The sequence below is a fragment of the Triturus cristatus genome, chromosome 8 (assembly GCF_964204655.1).
Source record: "Triturus cristatus chromosome 8, aTriCri1.1, whole genome shotgun sequence".
NCBI lineage: Eukaryota > Metazoa > Chordata > Amphibia > Caudata > Salamandridae > Triturus > Triturus cristatus.
Window position 1 is genome coordinate 1,633,528,318 of NC_140591.1, and position 25,346 is coordinate 1,633,553,663.

Genomic DNA, 25,346 nt, shown 5'->3' on the forward strand with positions numbered 1-25,346 from the left:
TTCTAAGAATCCCCAGTCTCTTGCGCAGTGCCTGCGGACAGGGAAGGCAAATGCCTGGACAGTATAGGCAAACGTTTTGCGACTATGGCAGCTATTGCTATCAAGGCCTCTAATGCCTTAGCAATTTTAAGAAGGTATGGCTGCCAGTTATGGTCTGATCTGGCTCCTCTTCTCGAACATCTCCCCGAGGATAAAAAGAAAGAAGCAAGGGACCTCCTACAGGAGGGTGCTAGAGCGTCTTTGGAGGTGATTGACTCCGCAATGGATTTGTCATCCATTGCCTTCAGACAAATGGCAGGTGCCTCAGTCCTCCGCAGGCAGGGCTGGTTGAGGGCAATGTCTTTCCACGCTGAGATCTAATCTAAGGTGCTGGATATGCCCTTCGATGGGGAAAATCTTTTTGGAAAGCACATAGACGAAGAACTACAGGGCATTAAAAAGGATACTGAGACTTCACGTTCATTGGGCACGCTGCAACAAGGGCGATTCCAGTCCTTTCAAGGAGGTAGAGGTAGAGGCCATTTCGAACAAAGACCATCTTATCAGTCTTACAGATATCAGCCATATGGTCAGCAAGGCTACAAATCACAATATGGAGGACAACAACAGCATCAGTTTCTTACCTCTAACATTTCATACAATCAGCAATCAGCTAGACGTAAGCCTGCAGGATGAGGAAAACTACACGATTCCTCAAGACGTCAGTGACGTTTCTCCTTCTCCGGTCACCTCATTTTGATCTCAGCATCTTCGGTCTCATCACCTCTCTCCATTTCTGAACCAGTGGAAATTCATCTCAAGGGACAAATGGGTGCTGGATATCATCCAACACACCTTAGAGTATGTCCACAACCCCCTCGAACTCCATCTCCAAGGAAAACACATTATCATCACAAGAGATTTCAACTCTACTAAAGAAGGGGGCGATAGAAAGAGTTTCGAACACAGAGGGAAAGGTTTTTATTCCAAGTTCTTTTTAATAAAGAAAAAATGCGGGAAATGGAGGCAAGTAATGGACCTAAGGCAGTTGAACAAAATATATCAAAAAGCAGACGTTCAGAATGCTGTCCCTCCCAGAGATTCTTTTATTAATTAACAAGGGAGATTATATAGTGTCCCTCAATCTCCTGGATGCTTACTTTCATATCCCCATTTATGCAAAACATCGCCAATTCCTGATGTTCAAGTTGGCAGGAGATCACTTCCAGTTCAAAGTTTTGCCATTCGGCCTTCACCCAGCTCCCAGAGTGTTGGACAGGCCACACGAAGGGCTCGCTCCCTCCCCGCATGACAGGGCCCAAGCCCCGGCCCGCCAGGCGTGACCCACAAGAATCACCCACACCCCGTCTCCCGACGGAACTCCTGCCCCCGGACCTCCATGTATCACGGGACCGAGCCACCACCGGCTCCCCCGGCCGGATCAAGCTGCCATCTTGGGCCCTGAGACACGAGGCCGCGTGGCCTCCACCCGACCCTAACCCTGGGCCTGGCTGGCCCCGACATCCCGGCACCACCATCCACCCAGGAGGTGAGCGGACCACTTGGCAGGTCTGTGGGAGAACGAAGCGTCAAGGGCTCTCCCCCGCCAGGTGCCGATCGCCTCCAGCTCCCCCAGGCGCTGGCTCCACCCCCTGCTGGGTGTCTGGACACCTTCATCCCGGACCCTCCGACCTCCAAGTGCGAGGGTCCGGACATCAAAGGGCGCCAGACCTATAACTAGGGCAGCTCCGGAGCAGTACGGCAGTTGTATCCTGGAGTCGAGAGACACCGAGAGAACTCAGCCTTGACGGACTACCGGCGCTGCCGTAGCCCTACCTTGTGAACTATCGTCCTGCCTGCTGGCGCTGCCGCGGCCTTCTGCAACCTCCATCCTCGTCGGGACCTGCTGGCGCTGCCGCGGCCCGTTGTAACGACCATCTTCACCGGGACCTGCTGGCGCTGCCGCGGACCGTGTATCGACCATCCTCCCGGGACCTGCTGGCGCTGCCGCGGACCGTGTATCGACCATCTTCACCGGGACCTGCTGGCGCTGCCGCGGCCCGTCCCAGCTAGAACACCAAGCTCGAGGATTGTGAGCTATCCACCATACCATCTCAACTACCAGACTGGTAACCAGACTGTCCCGCTACCCCCTTTTCCCCATCTTGAGAGACTTGAATCGAGGGGACCCCTGAGTCCAGACCTCCTTGTACCATTCCATCGTACCTTAAGAAATTGCCTATAAAGAACGCTAAATCTTCTCCTTGTGTGGTGTCTGTCTGTTGGGGGGAAGTTATTTATCTGTACGATCGCTGGAGACGGCTCTCCCCGGAGACCTCTCCCCTTGTCCTCGGCCGACCCTCCCGGTCCGTCTAACATTGGTGGCCAGCGGCGCGATCCGAATCAACGCGTAATCGTACAGAGAGTAGCTCACCCCACGACAAAACCACGATGTCAGCCAAAGATAGCGGTTCCACTGAAAAGTTCCAAATGGATAAGTTGGAAGAATATAGCCACCGCGAACTTAAACAATTCTGCATGGATCTAGGCATTGCTACCACCGGCCTGAGTACCAAAGACGATTTGAAGCGCGCCCTTGAGTCGTGGGCAGAAACTGGGGTCGCCGGATCCCCCGACCAAAACAGTGTCGCACCAGAGGGGAACGCCACGGCTCCCGAGGAGCGGGGAACGGGCCTCTCGCAGGAGGAGATCCAAGAAAGAGAAAGAACCAGATTACATGAGTTGGAAATGGCACGACTCAAGATGGACGGTGAACTAAAGTTAGCCGAGCAGAAACTAAATCTAGAACATCTGCGGCTCCGAGAAGAACGAGAAGAAAAACAGAGACAGAGAGAGCTCGAGGAAAAAAGAATAACACTCGAACACGAGCGCAAACTGGCGGAAATAGAACTTCGGAAACAGAATAAAGAACCGGGGGTGCCTGAGCGACCGCACACCCCGGGAGCAACCGAGAAAAAAATCCACATCCCCAAGGATGTTGTCCGAGAGTATGTCCGAGAGGACGACATACAACAGTGGTTCAAAGCCTACGAGATCGCCATGACCTCCCACCGGATCGACCGGAGTGATTGGGAAGCCGGACTATGGGGGAGGTTCGTCAACGAAGGCCGCGATGCCCTATTGCAGCTCCCAGATCACCAGATGTCGTCCTACGACCACATGAAGGCTTCCCTCCTCACCCGCTACGGCCTCACACCCGAGATGTACCGCCAGAGGTTCAGAGACTGCACCCGGATCCCGGGTACAACTTGGGTGGAGTACGTCAACTATTTCAGCCGAGCCTTCGAGGGTTGGATCAAGGGGAGCCATGTAACGACCTACGAGCAACTCTTTAACCTTATGGTATGGGAGCACCTGTCGAACAACTGTTTCGTCGAGCTCAGGCAGCACCTCCTCGACAGTAAATTGACTGACCCCGGCAACTCGCCGCCGAAGCTGACCGATGGGAAAGCACCCGAGTGGGCCGGAGAGGACCACACGAGCAAAACCGAAACAACCAAGGCCAGCACCGTCCCCGGGGAGGAGGAGGAGGCCAGGGGCGAGGGAGAGACACCATCCCGGCAACGCCCGTGGCCAGCACCCCGCCCCCGGCCGGCCGGGGCAACCCCCCGATGCGCCCGGGGTTCCGAGCCAACGTCACGTGCCACCGATGCCAGCGAGTCGGCCACTACGCCAATGACCCGAGCTGCCCGCAGAACCAAACACCAAAGCCCCGCCAGGTAGCTGCCGCCGCCCTGGGGGAAGAACGACTATCAGAGGAACAGGAAGAATATGAGCCGGCCCAGCAAGAGTGGGAACCGGCCGCCATGGTTCTAGCGTGCCTAGGGGGAAAAGACATGGTCCCGCGGGCTCCCCTACCCGCCAACACCCGGAAATACAGCCAGTGGGTGACCATTAATGGGCGTCGGGCCGAGGCCTTACGTGACACAGGCGCCAGTGTGACGGCCGTCCGCTGTCACCTGGTGAAGCCCGAGCAGATCCTGCCGAACATTCTCTGCCCCGTCCGCTCAGCCGACAATTCCGAAAGTCTGTGTCAAATGGCCTGCGTCCCCTTCGAATGGGGAGGGGTCTCCGACCTGTTGAAAGTGACGGTCCGGGATGATGCCCCCGTGGACTGCCTCCTGGGGAATGACCTTGAGAGTTCCCCGTGGGCCACCGTCGAAAGAAGAGAGCACCTGGGGATGCTGGGCCTCCCGGACTGGGCCTGCGTAACCACCTGGTCCATGGCCGCCCGTGCTGTCCCCCGATCAGAAGAACCAGAGTGGCCAGCACCTCCGCCCCCGGTCGCCCCAGTAGAGGACAACGACGAGGCCAACCCCCCAGAACCAACGGCCGAAGGGGTCGCGCAACCCCAGGACCTTCCCGGCCTGGCTCAGTGGGGTCAAGAAGGGGGGCCCACCCAAGAACAGTTCCGCCAGGAGCAAAAGACCTGCCCCTCCCTCGAGGGACTCCGCCAGCAAGCCAGCGCCCAGAGCGCAGGGGACTCCACCGGAACTCATTGGGTCTATTGGGATAACGACCTGCTATACAGCGAACAAAGAATCGCAGAGCTAGGGGCCAGTCGAGTGCTGGTGGTACCTCTCCGCTTCAGAGACTTCCTACTAACTCTGGCCCACGATGTCCCCCTGGCTGGACACCTGGGCCAGGACAAAACCTACAGTCGCCTAGTGACTCACTTTTTCTGGCCGAAGATGCGGAACGACGTCCTTAACCACTGCCGGTCCTGCCTCACGTGCCAGGCCAGTGGGAAGAGCGGCCGTAAGCTGAAAGCCCCTCTGCAACCCTTCCCAGTGGTCACCACCCCGTTCGAGAGGGTAGGAATAGACATTGTGGGGCCCCTGGACCCCCGCACGGCACAAGGACATAGGTTCATCCTGGTACTGGTGGACCACGCCACCCGCTACCCCGAGGCGGTGCCCCTATGAACTGTAACAGCTCCGGTGGTTGGCCGGGCCCTAATGGGGATCTTCTCCCGGGTGGGCTTCCCCCGAGAAGTCGTCAGCGACCGAGGCACGAACTTTATCTCAAAATATATGAAGTCCCTCTGGCAACAGTGCGGGGTCACCTACCGTTTCACGACCCCCTATCACCCCCAAGGGAACGGACTAGTGGAGCGATTCAACCGCACCCTCAAGGGGATGATTGGGGGATTGGAAGAGCCCCTCCGTCGCCAGTGGGATGTACTACTCCCGTGCCTCCTCTTCGCCTATCGAGAAGTTCCCCAGAAGTCCCTCGGCTTTAGCCCTTTCGAACTCCTGTACGGGCACCCTGTGTGAGGGCCCCTCAGCCTAGTCAAAGAAGGTTGGGAGATGGCCTCCCTAAAGACCCCTCCAGACGTCTTCAAGTACCTCCTGGCCCTACGCAATCAGACCCGGCGCTTCAGGGAGATGGCCAAGGCGAACCTCGAGGCCAGTCAGGAGGACATGAAAAAATGGTACGATCACAATGCCTCCTCCGTCGAGTTCGAACCTGGTCAACAAGTGTGGGTGATGTCCCCCACCGAACCATGTGCCTTGCAAGATAAGTGGACGGGGCCCTTCAAAGTGGTCGAGCGCAAAAGCCCCGTCACTTACCTCATCGACATGGGAACCCTCCGGAACCCCCTTCGGGTCCTCCACACCAACAGACTCAAACCACACTTTGTGCGCTCAGAACTCAGCCTCCTGATGGCTACGGACAGTGGGGCGGAGGAGGACTCCGAACCCCTCCCGGATCTCCTGAAGACTCAGGAGAACGACGGTTCCGTGGACGGGGTCCGGCTCTCCGATGCCCTCACCCCAGAGCAACGCCAGGGCTGCCGGGACCTCCTGCTGCGGTTCGCTACACTGTTCTCCCTCACCCCCGGGATCACCCCTTGGTGCTTGCACGACGTGGACACCGGGGACAGTCCCCCTATCCGACACCGGGCCTACCGCGTGCCAGATCGGGTACGGTCCTGCATCCAAGAGGAAGTGGCCAAAATGCTCACGATCGGGGTCATCGAGCCCTCGGACAGCCCCTGGGCCAGCCCGGTTGTACTGGTCCCCAAAGCCGCTGCCCCCGGCACCACACCTGAACTGAGATTCTGCGTCGACTACCGGGGCTTGAACGCTGTCACCCGGACCGACGCTCATCCTATCCCCCGAGCGGATGAATTGATCGACCGGCTGGGGGCCACCCGCTACCTCAGCATCTTCGACCTAACAGCGGGCTACTGGCAGATCGGTCTCACACCCCGGGCTCAGGAACGGTCCGCCTTCTCTACCCCCGATGGCCACTACCACTTCAAGGTCATGCCCTTCGGCATGAAGAATGCCCCCGCTACTTTTCAACATCTAGTGAACCAGGTCTTGGCGGGGCTCGAAGAGTTCAGCGCCGCCTACCTGGACGATATCGCTGTGTACAGCCGCCACTGGTCCGACCACCTCCTCCACCTCCAAGAGGTGCTGCAGGCCCTCCAGCGGGCCGGCCTCACGATTAAGGCCGGCAAATGCCAAATTGGTCAAGGGTCCGTGACCTACCTCGGGCACCAGGTGGGAAGCGGGCTGGTGGCCCCGCTGCAACTTAAAATTGCTGCCATCCAGTCCTGGCAGCCCCCCGTCACCCAGACCGAGGTCCGAGCCTTCTTGGGGCTCACCGGCTACTACCGGCGGTTCGTGAGGGACTACGGCAGCATTGTGGGGCCCCTCACGGGTCTCACGTCCAAAAACCAGCCGAAGCGGATTAACTGGACCCCCGACTGTCAAGCGGCCTTCGAAAAGCTGAAGGCCGCCCTGTGCACCGCCCCTGTGCTCCAGGCCCCCGATTACAGTCGGGAATTCATTGTACAGACAGACGCCTCCGACCACGGCATCGGAGCGGTTCTTTCCCAACTGAACCCCGAGGGTCATGACCAGCCGGTGGCCTTCATCAGCAGACGTCTCCTGGCCCGGGAACAGCGCTGGAGCACAATCGAGAGGGAGGCCTTCGCAGTGGTGCGGGCCCTCAAAAAGCTCCGGCCATATCTCTTCGGTACCCACTTCCGGGTACAAACCGACCATCGACCCCTGCAGTGGCTGATGCAGATGCGGGGGGAGAACCCAAAACTATTGCGCTGGTCCATCTCCCTGCAGGGAATGGACTTCACCGTGGAACATCGACCGGGCCAAGACCACGCCAACGCAGATGGCCTGTCACGCTTTTTCCGCCTCGACGAGGAGAGTCCCCAGGAAGATGGGTGACTCTCCCCGCCTTCAGCTGGGGGGGACGCATGTTGGACAGGCCACACGAAGGGCTCGCTCCCTCCCCGCATGACAGGGCCCAAGCCCCGGCCTGCCAGGCGTGACCCACAAGAATCACCCACACCCCGTCTCCCGACGGAACTCCTGCCCCCGGACCTCCATGTATCACGGGACCGAGCCACCACCGGCTCCCCCGGCCGGATCAAGCCGCCATCTTGGGCCCTGTGACACGAGGCCGCGTGGCCTCCACCCGACCCTAACCCTGGGCCTGGCCGGCCCCGACATCCCGGCACCACCATCCACCCAGGAGGTGAGCGGACCACTTGGCAGGTCAATGGGAGAACGAAGCGTCAAGGGCTCTCCCCCGCCAGGTGCCGATCGCCTCCAGCTCCCCCAGGCGCTGGCTCCACCCCCTGCTGGGTGTCTGGACACCTTCATCCCGGACCCTCCGACCTCCAAGTGCGAGGGTCCGGACATCAAAGGGCGCCAGACCTATAACTAGGGCAGCTCCGAAGCAGGACGACAGTTGTATCCTGGAGTCGAGAGACACCGAGAGAACTCAGCCTTGACGGACTACCGGCGCTGCCGTAGCCCTACCTTGTGAACTATCGTCCTGCCTGCTGGCGCTGCCGCGGCCTTCTGCAACATCCATCCTCGTCGGGACCTGCTGGCGCTGCCGCGGCCCGTTGTAACGACCATCTTCACCGGGACCTGCTGGCGCTGCCGCGGACCGTGTATCGACCATCCTCCCGGGACCTGCTGGCGCTGCCGCGGACCGTGTATTGACCATCTTCACCGGGACCTGCTGGCGCTGCCGCGGCCCGTCCCAGCTAGAACACCAAGCTTGAGGATTGTGAGCTATCCACCATACCATCTCAACTACCAGACGGGTAACCAGACTGTCCCGCTACCCCCTTTTCCCCATCTTGAGAGACTTGAATCGAGGGGACCCCTGAGTCCAGACCTCCTTGTACCATTCCATCGTACCTTAAGAAATTGCCTATAAAGAACGCTAAATCTTCTCCTTGTGTGGTGTCTGTCTGTGGGGGGGAAGTTATTTATCTGTACGATCGCTGGAGACGGCTCTCCCCGGAGACCTCTCCCCTTGTCCTCGGCCGACCCTCCCGGTCCGTCTAACACAGAGTCTTCACGAAATGTATGGCACTGGCCTTTTTGAGAAGGCAGGGACACGAGGTTTACCCGTACCCGGACGATTGGCTGGTGAAAGGGGCTACATTTCACTCTGCCAGAAAATCTACACAGGCCTATCGGCAGCTCTTCAAGTCTCCGGGGGTTACAAATCAACTTGGAGAAGTCACATTTGGTTCCAAATCAAAAGCGTGTTTTTCACAAGATCATTGAAGGCATATCCCACTTTAAAACGGAAGCTTAGGATAAGGAGCTTAGCATCCCTTCTACTCGCAAAAGAGTACACTTCTGTGATTGTATACAAGTCCTTACTGGGGATGCTGTCCTCATGCATCCCATTAATTCCAAATTGTTGGCTGCACATGAGGCCTCTTCAGGAGCAGTTGGACATGCAGTGGGTGCAGATGCACGGCTCATTCGAGGACATCATCTCTCTCTCTCCCAGGCTATGAAACAGTGTCGGTCATGGTGGGAAAAAGAAATCAATATCTCTCCAGGCCTCTCGTTCCAACCAGCTCAGCCTCATTACATTATGACGACGGACGCCTCAATGGCAGGATGATTTCCACGTCAGTAGCCCTTAGACGCTACGCCTGGTTCAAGGCGACTGGTTTTTCCGGGGTTGTCCAATCAACTCTTATGGACATGCCCTTTGATGACCTTTTCGGCAACAAGGCAGACAACGGATTGGAGCGCTTTAAGGACTCTCGGGCTACGTCTAGGTCCTCGGGCCTCTCCACCACTTGCCCTGCGCCGTCTGCCTTTCGCCCCTTTCGTGGCTACGGAAGGGGTGCCCTGCCACGTCCCGCCCAGAGCCACAGGCCAGCACAAACTGTTCAGCCTCTGATCTGGGGATGTGGGAACCAGCGTGTGGTTCTGGGGGCCAACAGGTGGGCCATTCCACCACAGCCCCTTCTGAAGCAGCCTCCAAAACCTCCTAGTCCGACCTTTCAGGGCCACCAAACGCCAGTGGCCAGCAGGATTCACCATCGCCTCCACTGCTCCCACTGGCGCACCATCATGTCGGACAGGTGGGATTTGCAGATAGTCTGAAGGGGCTACTCCCTCCCCTTCGAGACTACCCCTCCCTCCATGCTACCTCAGTATCATTGCATGTCGGAGGATCATTTGGCCCTTCTCCAACAGGAAGTTTTGGCACTCTTGGCCAAGGGAGCCATCGAGCGTATTCCTGTCCCAGAAGTAGGTCGTGGTTGATATTCTCACTACTTTCTGGTGCCCAAGAAGGACAAAGGCCTGTGTCCTATTTTGGATCTGAGGAACGTCAACCACTTCCTCCGGAATGAGAAGTTCAAAATCTTGATGCTCGCTCAGGTCTTGTCTGCCCTCAACCATGGAGACTGGATGGTAGCGTTGGAATTGCAGGATGCTTATTTTTTACATCCCTGTCCTGCTGGCCCACAGGGGTTACCTGTTTGCACGGTAGACCACGAGCGCTTTCAGTTTACTGTGCTCTCCTTTGGCTTTACCAGCACCCCTCGGGTGTTCACAAAAGAGATGACGGTGGGCACATCTCATCTGCGCAGATCAGGGGTTCCAGTCTTCCCCTATCTCGATGACTGGCTGTTAAAGGTGGGCTTACTCCAGGCTGTCGTCTCCCCCCTGCAGACTACGGCCGGCCTCCTGCATTCGCTGGGGTTCTCCATCAACGTGTGGAAGTCACACCTGATACCCTCTCAGAAGCTCCCATTCACTGGAGCGGGTCTGGCCACAACAAAGTTTTGGGTTTATCCTTCCGAACGGCGAGTCCTGGATATTCGCACTATGATTCTGATCATTCAGCCTCTATCCCGGGTTTCTGTCAGGATGACCCTCAGGCTGCACGGTCTGATGGCCTCCTGCATCCTGCAGGTGGACCATGCCAGATGGCATATGCGTGCTCTGCAGTGGGCCCTGAAGTTCCAGTGGCCACAGCATCAGAGTAATCTGTCCGATTGCGTCCAGATCTCAGAGGTCCTGTAGGAGAGTAGGATTTGCTTCTTATAGTTACCGCCACTTTTTGCTGATTTTTCACTGTTTTTTTACTTAGTCTGGCTGGGATCCTGCTAATCAGGACCCCAGCCTATCTGCTTTCACTCTAAAAGGATTCCATGTACCTTAGGTACACTCCAGATTGGATTCTGGGGTACCCTATTAAGTCCCTAGTATATGGTACAATATGTACCTAGGGCATAGGTACCCCAGAGGCCTACCAGGGTTTGCAACATGTATTATGCCACCCCTGGGAAGCCTTCCAAAATGACACCACAGGTCTGCTACTGCAGCCTGGGTAAGGTGATGCATGCACCCCTTACTTTGATATAGGTTACCTATAGCACTTCTGATCACTACACATATACACCTATAAGTCACCCCTATGGCAGGCTTAACAATCCTGAAGGCAGGGTACTTGGTTTTATATGAGAGGGTGCGCATGCATGAGCAGAGCCCCTCTGCATCCTTTGGAACCTCCTTGGGGTTGTCTGTGATGCAGCCAGACCATATACTCTTAAGTGCATTATAACCTCGAAGTAAATGCTAACTTTAAAATGGATACACAGAAACATGTTGTGTTGGGTGTCAAACACCTTGGAATTATACCTCCATGCCAGTAACTGGCGGGGAAGGTATGATTCCACCCTATTAGAGGGAGAAACATGGCGCCACCGGTACCAGCTTAACAGAACCCGGGCACCACAAAATGGATGCTGCCAGCCACGGACACAAGTCTGCCCTCCTGCTGCTGGACGAAACTCCGGCAGAGGAAGGCCTGATAATAGGTTTCCTGTCACAGGGAGGTGTGACCACCTCCCAAACAGGCTTTAGTGTATTGGGGCTGGGTGGGTGCATGCTGAGAGTGCTTTGAAGTCTGCACTGTTGGCACATTTGGTGTCCCTGTGCATAGTCCAGTTCAAACCGGTTGCAGGGGCACTCAGCCCCTGCTCTGGTGCGAAACTGGCCAGAGGACATGGGTGTAGCCACCTCTCTGTCCGCACCCTCCAATAGGCGGGTCCCCAGAGTTTGTCCCACCCCTTCCTTGGGTATAAAGTAGGAACCCCTGACTACAGGACTTTAGATTTTCCCTGGATGAAACTCTGCTACAGAAACCAGTACTTTGACGATCTACATTGCGTTAGATGACTGAAGAATCTCCCTTGGAGTAAAGGAGTTACTCCCCTGCTTGGCAGGCACCAAAGACGCATCTGACCTGTTTGCACCTCTGAAGCTCCTGAGGACTCCGAAGAATTTTGCAACACAGGGGGTGGGTTCCCGAAGTCTCTGAGTTCAATCAGTGCCCACAGCAAGTCTGAGGCCCGTATCCCTCGTGGAGACTGTGCAACCCGAACCCCTGGACACCGCGTCATTTTGCAGAAGCATCAGCTTTCCGGCGACCCTTGAGGCTGAGCTTTGGGTTACTTATAGACCTGACCCCGAACAGCAATTCCACTGAAGATTGCCGGCCAACACTCCACGAGTGTTTCGTGAGCCTGCCCTTCGTGTTTTCTTTCGAGGTCCCTTCGCGATCCCTGGTCCGTTGACCTGTGGGTCCCCAAGAAAGTATCTTTAAGTTTGATTGGGCTTCCCTGGTTGCTCCAGACGTGCCCTGACTCTCCATTGCTTGGGGAGTCTCCCGGACCTTGCTGGTCCACACCGAAGAATCTTTACTATTCCTGCGTCGGTTGCCGTTGCCAAGGCTTGTTGGGTTCAATCCAAACACCGACACCCCAGCACTCAAAATCCTTCCTGGGACAGCTCGAATCCATCTCCTGGTCATCGTCGATGTCTCCTGGTCCCTGTGGCTGCAGAGTCAAGCTGCACCTCTTCGCACCTGAAGCACCCGACATCGGTGGGCATTCGCCTAATGTGCCCCTGGTCACTGGCTAGCGACCCAGACTCTGTCCCCTCTGCTTTCGGGTTCTTCTCATCCTCGATCCAGGCTTGGATTGCACCGGACACTTCTCTCCTTTCCGGCAGCAGCACTTCTTTGCAAGACGCCATTGAAATCGACTAGCGTTTCTGATACCACTTGACCCCTATGCACCCGGCTCCTCTGGGATAGGTAACACGAGTACTCCGGTACTGTCAAGGGTGATGGCCTTAGAACTGTCTTAGGTTCAAAGGGTTTGCCTAGAATCCTCTCCTAAGTGTCCTTAATCTCTAATTTCCCAACCGTGACTTTCGCATAGCATTGTACAAGGCTCGGGCCTGTGTTCAGACACTGCACACGTCCTCCTTGGGTCCCCTGTGTCACTACCTTGGGTGGTTCCTTGGCGTCCCAGCGATTCTACATGCTCTAGGCACTGTGTCTAGTCAAGTCATGGTTCTTATACCACTTACTTAGTATATGGTTCGGTCCCCCCCGGGGCCTATCGAGTATTGTGCTTATTACTGTTGATTTAGTGCTTGTAAATTGTGTGCTTTGACCTCTAGTCTTATAAATAGATTAGCAGGGAGTGTTTAGAAATAAATACATATATTTTATATATATACCTGGTGTTGTTCTCCTTTCATTTGGTCATTCAAGAGATTATAGACTGGTAATACAAGCTGCTTTACATTCCTTCAAGACTTAGCCTGAAGGCTGCTCTCCATAGCTACCGCTAGGATAGCTTTCAATAAAGGTTGTCTTTAACCTATCATCAATAAGGGTTGTTTGGACTGGTACAAGGTACCCACTATAACTAGTAGACAGCATATACCAGGCTGCACTGCACACAAATTGCAGTGGTGGCTTACGAACCAGGATTGGGTCGACGGCAGATCCATCTCCCTTCCTCAACCAGAATTCACATTGGTGACCGATGCATCACTTCTGGGATGGGGTGGCCACATGGGGGAGGCAGAGATCAGAGGCCTCTGGTCCCTGGCGGAGTCTGGGCTCCACATCAACCTTCAGGAGCTTCGGGCAATTCGTCTTGCACTCAAAGCATTCCCTATCTTTGTCCGGGGAAGAGTGGCTCAGATGTTCACGGAGAACACCACCGCCATATGGTACTGCAACAAACAAGGCGGGATGGGGTCGTTGACCCAAAGTCAGGAGGCCCTCCGCCTCTGGACATGGCTGGAACATCAGGGCATATCCCTGGTGGTTCAACACCTGGCAGGTACCCCGAACGCCAGGGCGGATGAACTCAGCCGCAGGTGCATGATGGATCACGAATGGCGTCTTCACTCGGAGGTGGTACAAGGTCTCTTTCAGCAGTGGGGAGAGCCTTGGTTAGATCTGTTCACCACCAAAGAGAATGAGCAATGTCAGCAGTTATGTGCATTGGAATTTCCAAGACGCCTTTCTGCCTATACCACTTCTGCCCAGAGTGCTGAAGAAGATTAAGCACGACCGGGCCCAAGTCATTCTTGTGGCTCCGGATTGGGCACAAAGTCTGGTATCCGGAGCTGCTCAACATTGCCATCAATCCTCTGATGGGACTGCCTCTTCGGGAGGATCTTCTGTCGCAGCAGCAGGGAACGATCCTCCACCCGAACCTGTCCAGCCTCCACCTTCTTGCGTGGAGACTGAGCAGCTGCAGTTGACGTTGTTTGACCTGCCTTCCGAAGTCTGTGATGTTATCTTGGCAGCCAGGCGTCCCTCCACTAAGACGGTGTACCCCTGCAGATGGAACAAATTTGTGGCATGGTGCACAGCAAAGGCTGTGGATCCCCTTTCCACCCCTCTTTCTGAGGTTCTCTTGTTCCACCTTTATTTGGCACAGCAGGGCTCTGCTCTGGACACTCTCAAAGGCTACTTGTCGGCCTTCCTTAGGCTTCTGATCAGCCTTCTCTTTTCAAGTCCCCTGTTGTAAATAGATTCCTTAAGGTTATTTCTCATTTCTTTCCTCCTGTTTCCTTCGTAAAGCCCCAGTGGGACTTGAACTTGGTGCTTACCTAACTTATATGCGCTACCTTTGAGCCGCTACATAACTGTCCTCTCAGGCTGCTTACTTTGAAAACTGCCTTTCTGGTGCCCATCACCTCTGCACACATGGGGAGTGGCCTACAAGCTCTTTCTACCAAGCCTTCCTATCTGGCTGTCCATCCGGACAATGTCATCCTTACAACTAGACCTTCCTTTCTTCCCAAGGTGGTTACTTCTTTGCACATTGGCCAAACCATCACTTTACCCACCTTCTTTCGGCCCCCGCATCCTTCAAAGGAGGAAGAGAGGCTCCACCTTCTGGATCCAAAATGTGCACTTTACTCGTGGATGACCAGCTCTTTGTTGGTTACGTGGGCGCTAAGAAAGGTCGGGCCTTGCACAAACGGACAATCTCCAGGTGGGTTGTTCTGTGCATCAAAGCCTGCTATTCTTTGGCAAAGAAGGGGCCTCCAATGGGACTGCAGGCCCATTCCACCAGGGCGACGGCAGCTACCAATGCTTTGGGACGGGTAGTTCCCCTTAATGACATCTGTCAGGCAGCTACGTGGGCATCGCTGCACATGATCACCAAACACTACTGCCTGGACAGCCAAGTCTGGAGAAATGGCTTCTTTGGCCGTTCTGTTCTAAAGGACTTTCTGGTGTGAACTTAGTTCGCAGACCCACCTCTGGAATTGTTATTTCGGGGGTATGTATTCTAAGGTATGGAATCTAGAACTAACCGTTTTTTTCAGATGAACAAGTTACTTACCTTCGGTAACTATATATCTGTAAGAAACATAGGTTAGCTATAGATTCCTTACCGCCCCACCCATCCTCCCTATTCTGCGAACTGATTTCTAATGTTAAGGACTTCCTTTAAGGGCCCTAGTTTTGTGCACAAGTGGTCAGTGTCTTTCATGGCTCTGCACTTCTGGTGTGGAAAGTTGTGTACAGAACTGATGTCAGTGCACGACGAGGGTGGCGTCTATGTAGCTAGCGCAACGTCATCCCGCGACCACAATGCCGATAACAAACGCGTAGTCGACAGATGCCATTTCCGATGTGCAGGGGTACTGCTGACGAAAAACGTTCCGGATCCAGTCTGATCGCCGGGGTAATTCTAAGGTAAGAAATCTATAACTAACCTGTGTTTCTTACAGATACATCATTACCGAAGATAACTGACTTGTTTGCTAGCACCACTTACAACAGATGTGGGTTTCCCTATATCTGAGGTCTCTGCCCTTAAAACATATAAGTCACCTCTATGGCAGGACTTTCAATCCTGAAGGCAGGGTGCTCGGTTTGAAGTGTGGGGGTGCCCCTGCAAGAGCGGGACACCCCTACAGCCTTCGGAGTCCCTTCTTCCGGGTTGTAAGTGCATCAGCCATGTAATATATTGAGTGCCCATGCATCATTACGCAATGGCTATCTCCAGACTGGCTGTAACAAACCCTGTCATGTTTGGTATCAAACATGTTGGAATCATACTGTAAATAGTGTAGGAGGGATTATTCCATGCACTGTAAAGCTCTTCCAGGAGGCCCTCAGTGCTACCACTACCAGTCTTCCAGAACCGGACGGCAAGCTAGGGCTGTTGCCGACCAGAGACATGTTTCTGCCCTCCTGCTGCTTAGCCAAGCTCGAGCAGGGGATGGCAGAACAAAAGATACCCTGTTACAGGGAGGTGTGACCACCTCCCTGACAGGGTTTAGTGTATTGGGGCAGGGTGGGGGCACTTGCCAGCGCCACTGAGTCTGCTTGCAGGGCACATTTGGTGCCCTCCTTGCACAGTCCAGTTCAAACCAGATCAGTAAGCCATTGGCTTCTTCTCGTCCCAACTCTTTACTTAGGGTACTTAAGAGGTTCCCTGTGGGTGGGTCCCGAGATTCGTCGTGAGACGTGATTCATTTCAAGACACCACTTCTTCTTTGATCGTCTGGGCACTGTGGACCTCGCTTGACTTAGCTCTGGGCTCCGAGACTGCAACTGGGGGAATCCTGCTGATCCTAGTCTCGTCGTCCTGCAAGTCTGCTGCAATATCTGTGCCGGTGCTCCATACAGGAATCTTCCAAAAGCCTGTGGACATCCAAGTCACCTGAAGGAATCTCCCTTGAAGTGAAAAAGTGACTTCCCTGCATCTGCAGGCATCACAACCAAGGTGACATGTCTGCTGCTCCTGGCTCCCATGGATTCTGAAAGGCTCAATATCACAGGTGGTGGTTCATCAGCTATCTCGAGGCCTGTCCTATCCTCTAACCAAGTTTGAGGTCAGTATATGTCGTCGGAAATGCTGGAACAGAACCCCTGTGCACAGCGCCAACCTGCCGTTGCAAAGGCTTGTTGGCTTCCTTCCTCCAAGATCTTTGGGCTCCAAGTAGTCCTAACTTCAAGCATCTCCTGTGACCTACTCTGAATCCCCTGTTTGTGGCGAGTCACTTGGACCTTGCTGGTCCCGACACTGTACCTTTTTTGCCTTCCACGTTGGTTGCAGTTGCCAAGGATTGTTGCTGCTCCCAATGTCCACCGACCCCTCAACTCTCGACATACAACGTGGGACAGCTCGTGAATGGCTCCTGGTCTTCCACAGCATCGCTAGGTCCACACAACTGCTGCTCCAAGGTCTCTGTCAACTCCCTTGCAACACCCAACATGGGTGGGCATTCGTCTTCCGTGCCTTCTGGTCACTCTTGCGTGGCATAGACTCTGTCCTCTCTGCTTGCAGGTACTTCTCATCTTGAATCCACCTTGGGCTTCCACCGTACACTTTCCCCTTCTCCAGCAGCGGCATCTTCCTGAAGTTCTCCATTGAGTTTGAAGGCAGTTTCCAACACCAATTCACACCTATGCACTCAGCTTCCCAGGTGTAGGTATCCTAATTCCTAGGGTATTCACGACTGGGGTGGCTCTCCAACCTTCTGTCTTCCATGGGGTTCCTTCAGGGTCCACTGGGAAGGGTCCTTCCTTAAAACTGCAACCGCGACTTACCCATTGACTTGAATTGAGCACCTTGTTGTGTTCCCACTCTGCACACAGCCTCTGTGTGGTTCCTGGTTACTTACTTCGGATGGTTCCTTGAGTCTCCAGCATTTCTACATCTTCTTTGTGTGGTCTTGACTTCGGTTGTGGTTCGCATACCAGTATTTTAGTATATGGTCAGGTCTTCCCCAGGCGACCACTGTGTATTTGTGCTACTCACCTATTTTTAATGCAAAGTGTTGTGTGCTTTGTGTTTATCTCCGGGTAGGAAATATTTGTATGTGTTAGTGAGTGTTTTATAATAATGAGCTATTTTTTATAAATATATTGTGTTGCTCTTTTTCACTTAATCTATATCAATAAGATTAATTTCTGGTAAAACAAGTTGCTTTACACTCCTTCTGGCTTAAGCCTAAATGCTGCTCTCCACAGCTACCACTTAGAGAGCTTTCTAAGGTTGAGTAAAGACCACTAAAATCACCATAAGGGTTGTGTGGGTTAGTGCAGGGTGCCCACTTATATAAGTGTGCACCATATACTAAGCCAGCCTCCTACAGATCCTAATTTAGTCTTCACATTTCTCATGTTTGCTCCTTTCGAGCCATTGCATAATTGTCCCCTCCGGCTGCTTACCATTAAGACAGCCTTTCGAGTGTCAATAACATCTGCCAAGAGGGTGAGTGAATTGCAGGCACTATCATGTAAGCCCCCCTACATAATGACTTTCATGGATAAAGTGGTGCTTTGCACCCGTGCTTCATTACTTTCAAAGGTGGTGGCCCCGTTTCATCTGGGTCATCTGTCATGCTGTCCACCTTTTTTGCTCCCCTGCCTCCTTCTAAGGAAGAGGAGCATCTCCTTTGTCTGGACTCAAAAAGAGGGTTGCCGTTCTACCTTAACCGCATAAAAGAGTTCCGGGTGGATGACCAACTCTTTGGGGGTTCGTGGGAGCTAAGAAAGATCAGGCAGTGCAGAAAAGGACCATTCTCTGCATAAAGATCTTCTATGCCTTGGCTGAGAATCAGCCCCCTGAGGGATTAAGAGCCACTTCCACCCGAGGAAAGGCTATGACCACGGCCTTGGCTCAGGGTATCCCAGTCCTGGACATCTGCCAGGCAGCAACGTGGGCATCTTTGCACATGTTTGCTAAGCATTACTGCCTGGACAGCCAGGTCCGCAAGGATGGGCATTTTGCCCTTTCGGTCCTGTAGGACTTCCTAGTGTGAGGAATTTGTCTGCAGTCCACGGCCAGGATGGTATGGCTTAGGTATCTATTCTGAGGTAAGGAATATCCAGCTAGAAATCTCTTTGAGATGAATAAGTTACTTACCTTCCGTAGCGCATTATCTGGTATAGACAATATTTAGCGGCCCACCCTCATATCAGTCGCTTCATGGCTCTGGACTTCTGGTGAGGGAAAGTGAAAAGTACTGACGTCCACGCGCATGGTTGGCGCCTATATAGGTGACTGCGATATGATAACCGACGCCAATGACACAGACGACGACGCCGACAACATCACGTGGAGCCGAATGGAGCCACCCAACGGCATGTGCAAGGGATACTGCTCATAAAAAGGTTTCCGGATCCAGTCTGACGCCTGGGAAATTCTAAGGAAAGGAATATATAGCTAGATAGTTTCTCTATCAGATAATGCGTTACCGAAGGTAAGCAACCTGTTCAGCTAGCCCTTAAGTTGGTCAGTTTAAGTCGATGAAATGTGGTATTCTTCGCGGCTACTCACTGACTGAGCTCTACCTTCTTTGAAGTTATGTTGATGACATCTATATCCTGGTAGCTTATAAGATCCCTTCGCTGCCCTATCCTTTCTCTTTCAATCTGGCCTGTCAGTGGTGGATAACCTCAGGTCCAGTGACACACTGAAGCTTAAATCAGGCAAAACTGAGAAAATGATCTTAGAGGGACCTCCTATCTGGACTTCTTCATGTCATGGGGGCCTTTATCCTTAGTTGTGACGACTCCCCCTGTGGACAAAGCTTGCATCTTCAAGATTACTTTGAACTCAGCTCAAACTTTACCAACCTTTTCACCCACCCAAAATGAGTAAAGTGGCCGCCTCTTGTGTTCTGATTCTAAGGACACTCTAGAAAACCCTGTATTGCCTTCATCTAAAATGCTGCAGACTTTTTATATTTTATATAGGATGGTATTGTTTGAAGCCTAGACTGTGACAAAACTCTCCAAGTAGGTCCATCATCTTTATGGTCTTTGAAAAGTTGATTCTATGACTGAATCTCTGGCAAAATTGCTCAGGTCTCTAGTTCCAAAGAGAATCTTCTCAAATGACGTATGCCTATTCCATCATTCCTTCCCTAAACAAGGCCTAAAGTATTTCTCTCTTTGGACTTCTTCAAGGCTTGGAGGGTCTAATCAAATGCATTATAAAGTTTTCATCATGTCGTTCATAGATTTAAGGTTCTTTTTAAGGCGTCCTGTGCAGCATGCTCATATCGCACAACTATATGGTGTGAGCACACTACACAGGATGGCTTCAAGAGAACCTTGGATGCACTGCGGGGGACCACATCTGTTGCCATTTTGTCCTTAATTGAAAACAATGGAATACTGCTTTAACATTACCTCTTATAACTAGAATGAGGTTTTAGGGTGCCAAGAGGCTGTTGAATATATGGAGACATGGTTAAAACTTTATTTTAACTAATACATTTGATTGGAACCTCCAAGCCCTAAAGAAGTCCTAAGAGGGACGAAACATGTTGGCTTTCCATTTTGGATACTAGTCTGGCTACAATCAAGATTTTCTTAGGAGAAGGAGAAGAATGAGACAATAAAGAATCGAATATACACGGCAAACAAGATCTTTTTTCAAATGTATTGACAGGTCATCATTGATTGGCATCATATAGCAATATAATGTGGCTTCAGTGATATGATTTAGAGTGCTGAGTAAAACTTAATTAGATTTGTGGTTGGGCTGCTTCCCTGACAGAGAACCTATTATGGCTGGTCCCTCATACTCATGTACCAATTTTCTTTGACTGAAACGAATGAGGGAGAGTGGCAAGTACGGTCTTAGTTTCCCCAGCCAACTATTGTAAAACATTTATGTTCATTATCATTCTTTTTTATTATTAGTGCCATGTGTCTTTCCTACCAGATGTTGCCTGGTATTCCTCTCAGGCCTCACTAGAATGATATAGCACTTTGGAAAGAATAAACACCCCAGCAATCCAGCACTGGAGCACAGGATGGCAAACACCTCCACGGCCACCATGTACTTCCCCCTTGTGCTCAGGTACGCTGGGATGAAGGAGATCCACACACTGACAAACACCAGCATACTGAAGGTGATCAGCTTGGCCTCGTTGAAGCTTCCAGGCAGATTCCTTGAGAGAAAGGCAACTATAAAGCTGACTATGGCCAGAAGGGCCATGTATCCCAGCATGCAGTAGTAAAAGATGGTGTCTCCTTCATTACACTCAAAGATTATCTTCTCATTGTAAGCCTTCATGTTCAGTTCTGGAAATGGAGGAGACTTAACCAGCCAAGCAGTGCAGATTACGGTCTGGACCAGTGAACAAAAGAACACAATGCAGATTGGAGTCTTCGATCCCAGCCACTTCTTCGCAGAGCTGCATGGATTAGTTGCCTTGAAGGCAAGAACAACAAGAACAGTCTTAGCAAGAACACAGGAGACACTGATGGAAAAAATGACCCCAAACATTGTTTGTCGAAGCATGCAGGTGAGCTTCCTGGGACTGCCGATAAATAGGAAAGGACAGAGGAAGCAGAATATGAGTGCAAGGAGGAGCAGGTAACTGAGGCCTCGGTTGTTGGCTTTCACGGCGGGAGTGTGTCTGTACTTGATAAAGATTCCCAGCACAGCAGCAGTGACGAAGGATAGGAGGATGGCAGAAGAGGTGAGAGTTTGTCCCAGGGGTTCGTCATAACGTAGATACTCAGTCACTTTCTGAATGCATTTATCACGCCCCCTATTGGTCCACTGATTGTCAGGGCATTTGAAGCAGCTGATGGAGTCTGAAAAAAATTGTGAGGTAAGGCAAAATTCTTAATATCCTATGGTATTGCAGTTATCCAAATGAGCATAAAACAAGAGTTAGGAGAAAGCATGCCTTCTATAACACTGCAATCAATTATCTTTGAATTTAGTAATTACTTGTTATGTCAGTGGTCCTTAACCTGGTGTCCGTGGACCCTTGGGGATCCACCACAATGACTCCGGGGGCCCACAACTGTTCAGAAACTTTAGCAGGTTTACAAAGTATATATACATTGGCATTATGAATGTAAAATTGAACATATTGCAACAATCTGTAAATGTGCAGGAATTTGAATTGGGAGTTAAAAATTAAGTTGGTGTCCTAAACGTGTGAGCAGCTCAAGTACAGTAAACTGTAGTGTGGACATCTGATGACCTCAAATTAATGTATAGGTATGTTGAAACACAAAGAGAGCTACACTAGGAGCAAAAAATGTATTATGCTTGAGCCTGCCATATCGCTTTGTCTTTCAGCAATAAAACCAGATTTTAAAACTCCATAATACTAAATATTTCATAATGTATGCATTTCTTTAATGCTTACTTGTTTCTGTAATTTTGTGTATTGTTTTGAGGTTCAAATCATAGAAATTGAATAGGTGGGGCTCTGGGTTCCAGTAGCAATATATATTAGGGGACCCGAGCAGTCAAAAGGTTAAGAACTGCTGTTCTAGATGTTCCAGTAAACTTGCAGTCAGTGCACGCTCAAGCTTCTGGGTGTTTTTGGTTAGATATTATGCGGCAGTTCCAGGCCACAGAGGGATCGCACTATCCGCATCCAAACGGGATTAGGAGAGAGGAAGATTCCTCTTTCCGAAGCTGCAAGGTACCTTTAATTAAGCCGGCAGAGTCTCATCCAAGGCTCAATGGAGGGCCAAGAATAATTGTCCATAATTAGCTGCAGCGGAGGTAACCCACTAGAGGGCGTCAATTGGCAAAATGAGAGCTCAGATCCCAGCATGAATTTGAAAATCAACTTCCACCATGGGAGGAACACTAAAAGCCCCCAATTACGGAAACACGCAGGGGAAATGCGGTAGCCATAAATCAACTCCGCTGACACGGCCTCTGAGGAGATGCAAACAGCGGCATTGAAACGCGTCAGGCCATTGACTTCAAAGGGATGTTCAGCTGCCTGCTTGGTTTAAATAGAGTTTGTTACTCACCTGCAGTATTGTGTGGCCTCAAGCTTCTGGGCGTTTTTGGTGACATATTATGCGGTGGTTCTGGGCCGCAGAGGGATCGCACTGCCCGCAACCAAACGGGATTAGGAGAGAGGAAGACTCCTCTTTCCGAAGCTGCAGGGTACCTTTAATGAAGCCGGCAGAGTCTCATCCAAGGCTCAATGGAGGGCCGAGAATAATTGTCCATAATTAGCTGCAGCGGAGGTAACGCACTAGAGGGCGTCATTTGGCAAAATGAGACCTCAGATCCCAGCGAGCCTTTAAAAATGAACTTCCACCATGGGAGGAGCACTAAAAGCCCTGAATTACGGAAACACGCTGGGTAAATGCGGTAGCCATAAATCAACTCCGCTGACACGGCCTATGAGAAGATGCAAACAGCGGCATTGAAACGCGTCAGGCCATTGACTTCAAAGGGATGTTCAGCTGCCTGCTTGGTTTAAATAGAGTTTGTTACTCACCTGCAGTATTGTGCGGCCTCAAGCTTCTGGGCGTTTTTGGTGACATATTATGCGGTGGTTCCAGGCCGCAGAGGGATCGCACTGCCCGCAACCAAACGGGATTAGGAGAGAGGAAGATTCCTCCTTCCGAAGCTGCAGGGTACCTTTATTGAAGCCGGCAGAGTCTCATCCAAGACTCAATGAAGGGCCGAGAATAATTGTCCTTAATTAGCTGCAGCAGAGGTAACCCACTAGAGGGCGTCAATTGGCAAAATGAGACCTCACATCCCAGCGTGCATTTGAAAATGAACTTACACCAAGGGTGGAGCACTAAAAGCCCCCAATTACGGAAACACACAGGGGAAATGCGGTAGCCATAAACCAACTCCGCTGACACGGCCTATGAGAAGATGCAAACAGCGGCATCGAAATGCGTCAGGCCATTGACTTCAAAGGGATGTAAAGCTGCCTGCTTAATTTAAATAGAGTTTGTTACTCACCTGCAGTATTGTGTGGCCTCAAGCTTCTGGGCGTTTTTGGTGACATATTATGCGGTGGTTCTGGGCCGCAGAGGGATCGCACTGCCCGCAACCAAACGGGATTAGGAGAGAGGAAGACTCCTCTTTCCGAAGCTGCAGGGTACCTTTAATGAAGCCGGCAGAGTCTCATCCAAGGCTCAATGGAGGGCCGAGAATAATTGTCCATAATTAGCTGCAGCGGAGGTAACGCACTAGAGGGCGTCATTTGGCAAAATGAGACCTCAGATCCCAGCGAGCCTTTAAAAATGAACTTCCACCATGGGAGGAGCACTAAAAGCCCTGAATTACGGAAACACGCTGGGTAAATGCGGTAGCCATAAATCAACTCCGCTGACACGGCCTCTGAGGAGATGCAAAAATCAGCAGCGAAACGCGTCAGGCCATGGACTTCAAAGGGATGTTAAGCTGCCTGCTTGGTTTAAATAGAGTTTGTTACTCACCTGCAGTATTGTGCGGCATCAAGCTTCTGGGCGTTTTTGGTAACATATTATGCGGCGGTTCCGGGCCGCAGAGGGATCGCAATGCCTGCAACCAAACAGGATTAGGAGAGAGGAAGATTCCTCTTTCCAAAGCTGCAGGGTACCATTAATGAAGCCGGCAGAGTCTCATCCAAGGCTCAATAGAGGGCTGGGAATAATTGTCCATAATTAGCTGCAGCGGAGGTAACCCACTAGAGGGCGTCAATTGGCAAAATGAGACCTCAGATCCCAGCGTGCATTTGAAAATGAACTTCCACCAAGGGAGGAGCACTAAAAGCCCCCAATTACGGAAACACGCAGGGGAAATGAGGTAGCCATAAATCAACTCCGCTGACACGGCCTCTGAGGAGATGCAAACAGCAGCATCGAAACGCGTCAGGCCATGGACTTCAAAGGGATGTTAAGCTGCCTGCTTGGTTTAAATAGAGTTTGTTACTCACCTGCAGTATTGTGCGGCCTCAAGCTTCTGGGCGTTTTTGGTTCATTATATATATATATATATATATATATATATATATATATATATATATATATATTATTATCTACTGGCGGTCGCCAGTAGATAGTTATAGTTAGGACCGAGTTTCCATAGGAAATCTCAAAATTCTATTTTGAATAACTTTGGCGCTGGTTGACGAATCCTCGCGAAATTTTCAAAACTAATGGGGCGCTCCGTTCAGCTCCTACCCTGAAAGTCTCGGGGTGATTCGTCAAGTAGGGGCCGAGAAAAAAGGGGGGTCCCAAAACGCGTTTTACCCATGCATTTTTCCATAGGACCTTTAGACACAGCTACCGCCCGAACGGCTGAACAGAATTACTTGAAATTTGGCAGAGAGGTAGCCATAAGGTCAAGGAAGTGCCTTTTGCAGGTCTGGTGTAAATCTGTTCAGTATTTCCTGAGAAAATAGCATTTAAAAGCATATCAATATCTATACGCGCGCACTGTGCGCGCACCCTGCCGTGCGCGAGCGCAATTCTGATTGGTTGTTAGATGTCGGTAAACATTCGAATCTGTCGAAACCAGGAAGTGTCGGCCGCCATTTTGTCTCTCGCAGTTTGAGGGGGTGAAAAACAAAAGTGGAGAACGTGAAAAGGGGGCAGAGTGGACAGTTCCTGACCCCCTAGCCTTGGTCAGGGGGCCACAGAAGGACTCCCAAGGGAAAACACATATATATATTTTTTTTTAAATCGCTTGGTGCACGCACCCTGCACGCACGGCACGAACTGCGAACCGTGGGTGCAAAAACTTGTACATTCTCCTGGTGTGCCGTTCCTTTGCTTTATCACCTTCGGTGGAAGGACATTTGAAGCTATCTTTGGGAAATATATATCCGTCCAGCTTCTACGGAGAGTCACGGACCCCTTCTTTGCCTGGGCTCAGCAACAGGAAGCACCCTTCTGGTCCCCCGGAAGTTCTACATGCTCCTAGTCGGAGAGGTTGCGACAGCCCCCGGTCAGCAGCTACGACCCCTACCGTGAGC

At 52.0% G+C, this 25,346-nt stretch overlaps 1 protein-coding gene across 1 annotated transcript in view; it reads right to left on the reverse strand.

The window, feature by feature from the left end:
• Positions 1-303: 303 nt before the first annotated feature.
• LOC146808463 (vomeronasal type-2 receptor 26-like) overlaps positions 304-25,346 on the reverse strand; it is a 338,649-nt gene continuing 313,606 nt past the window's right edge. The window contains exons 3-4 of the mRNA XM_085623955.1: positions 20,318-21,201; positions 304-423 (exon numbers count right to left, since the gene is read on the reverse strand). Coding sequence (XP_085480081.1) covers positions 304-423; positions 20,318-21,201 — 1,004 coding nt within the window. The remainder of the gene's footprint in view (positions 424-20,317; positions 21,202-25,346) is intronic.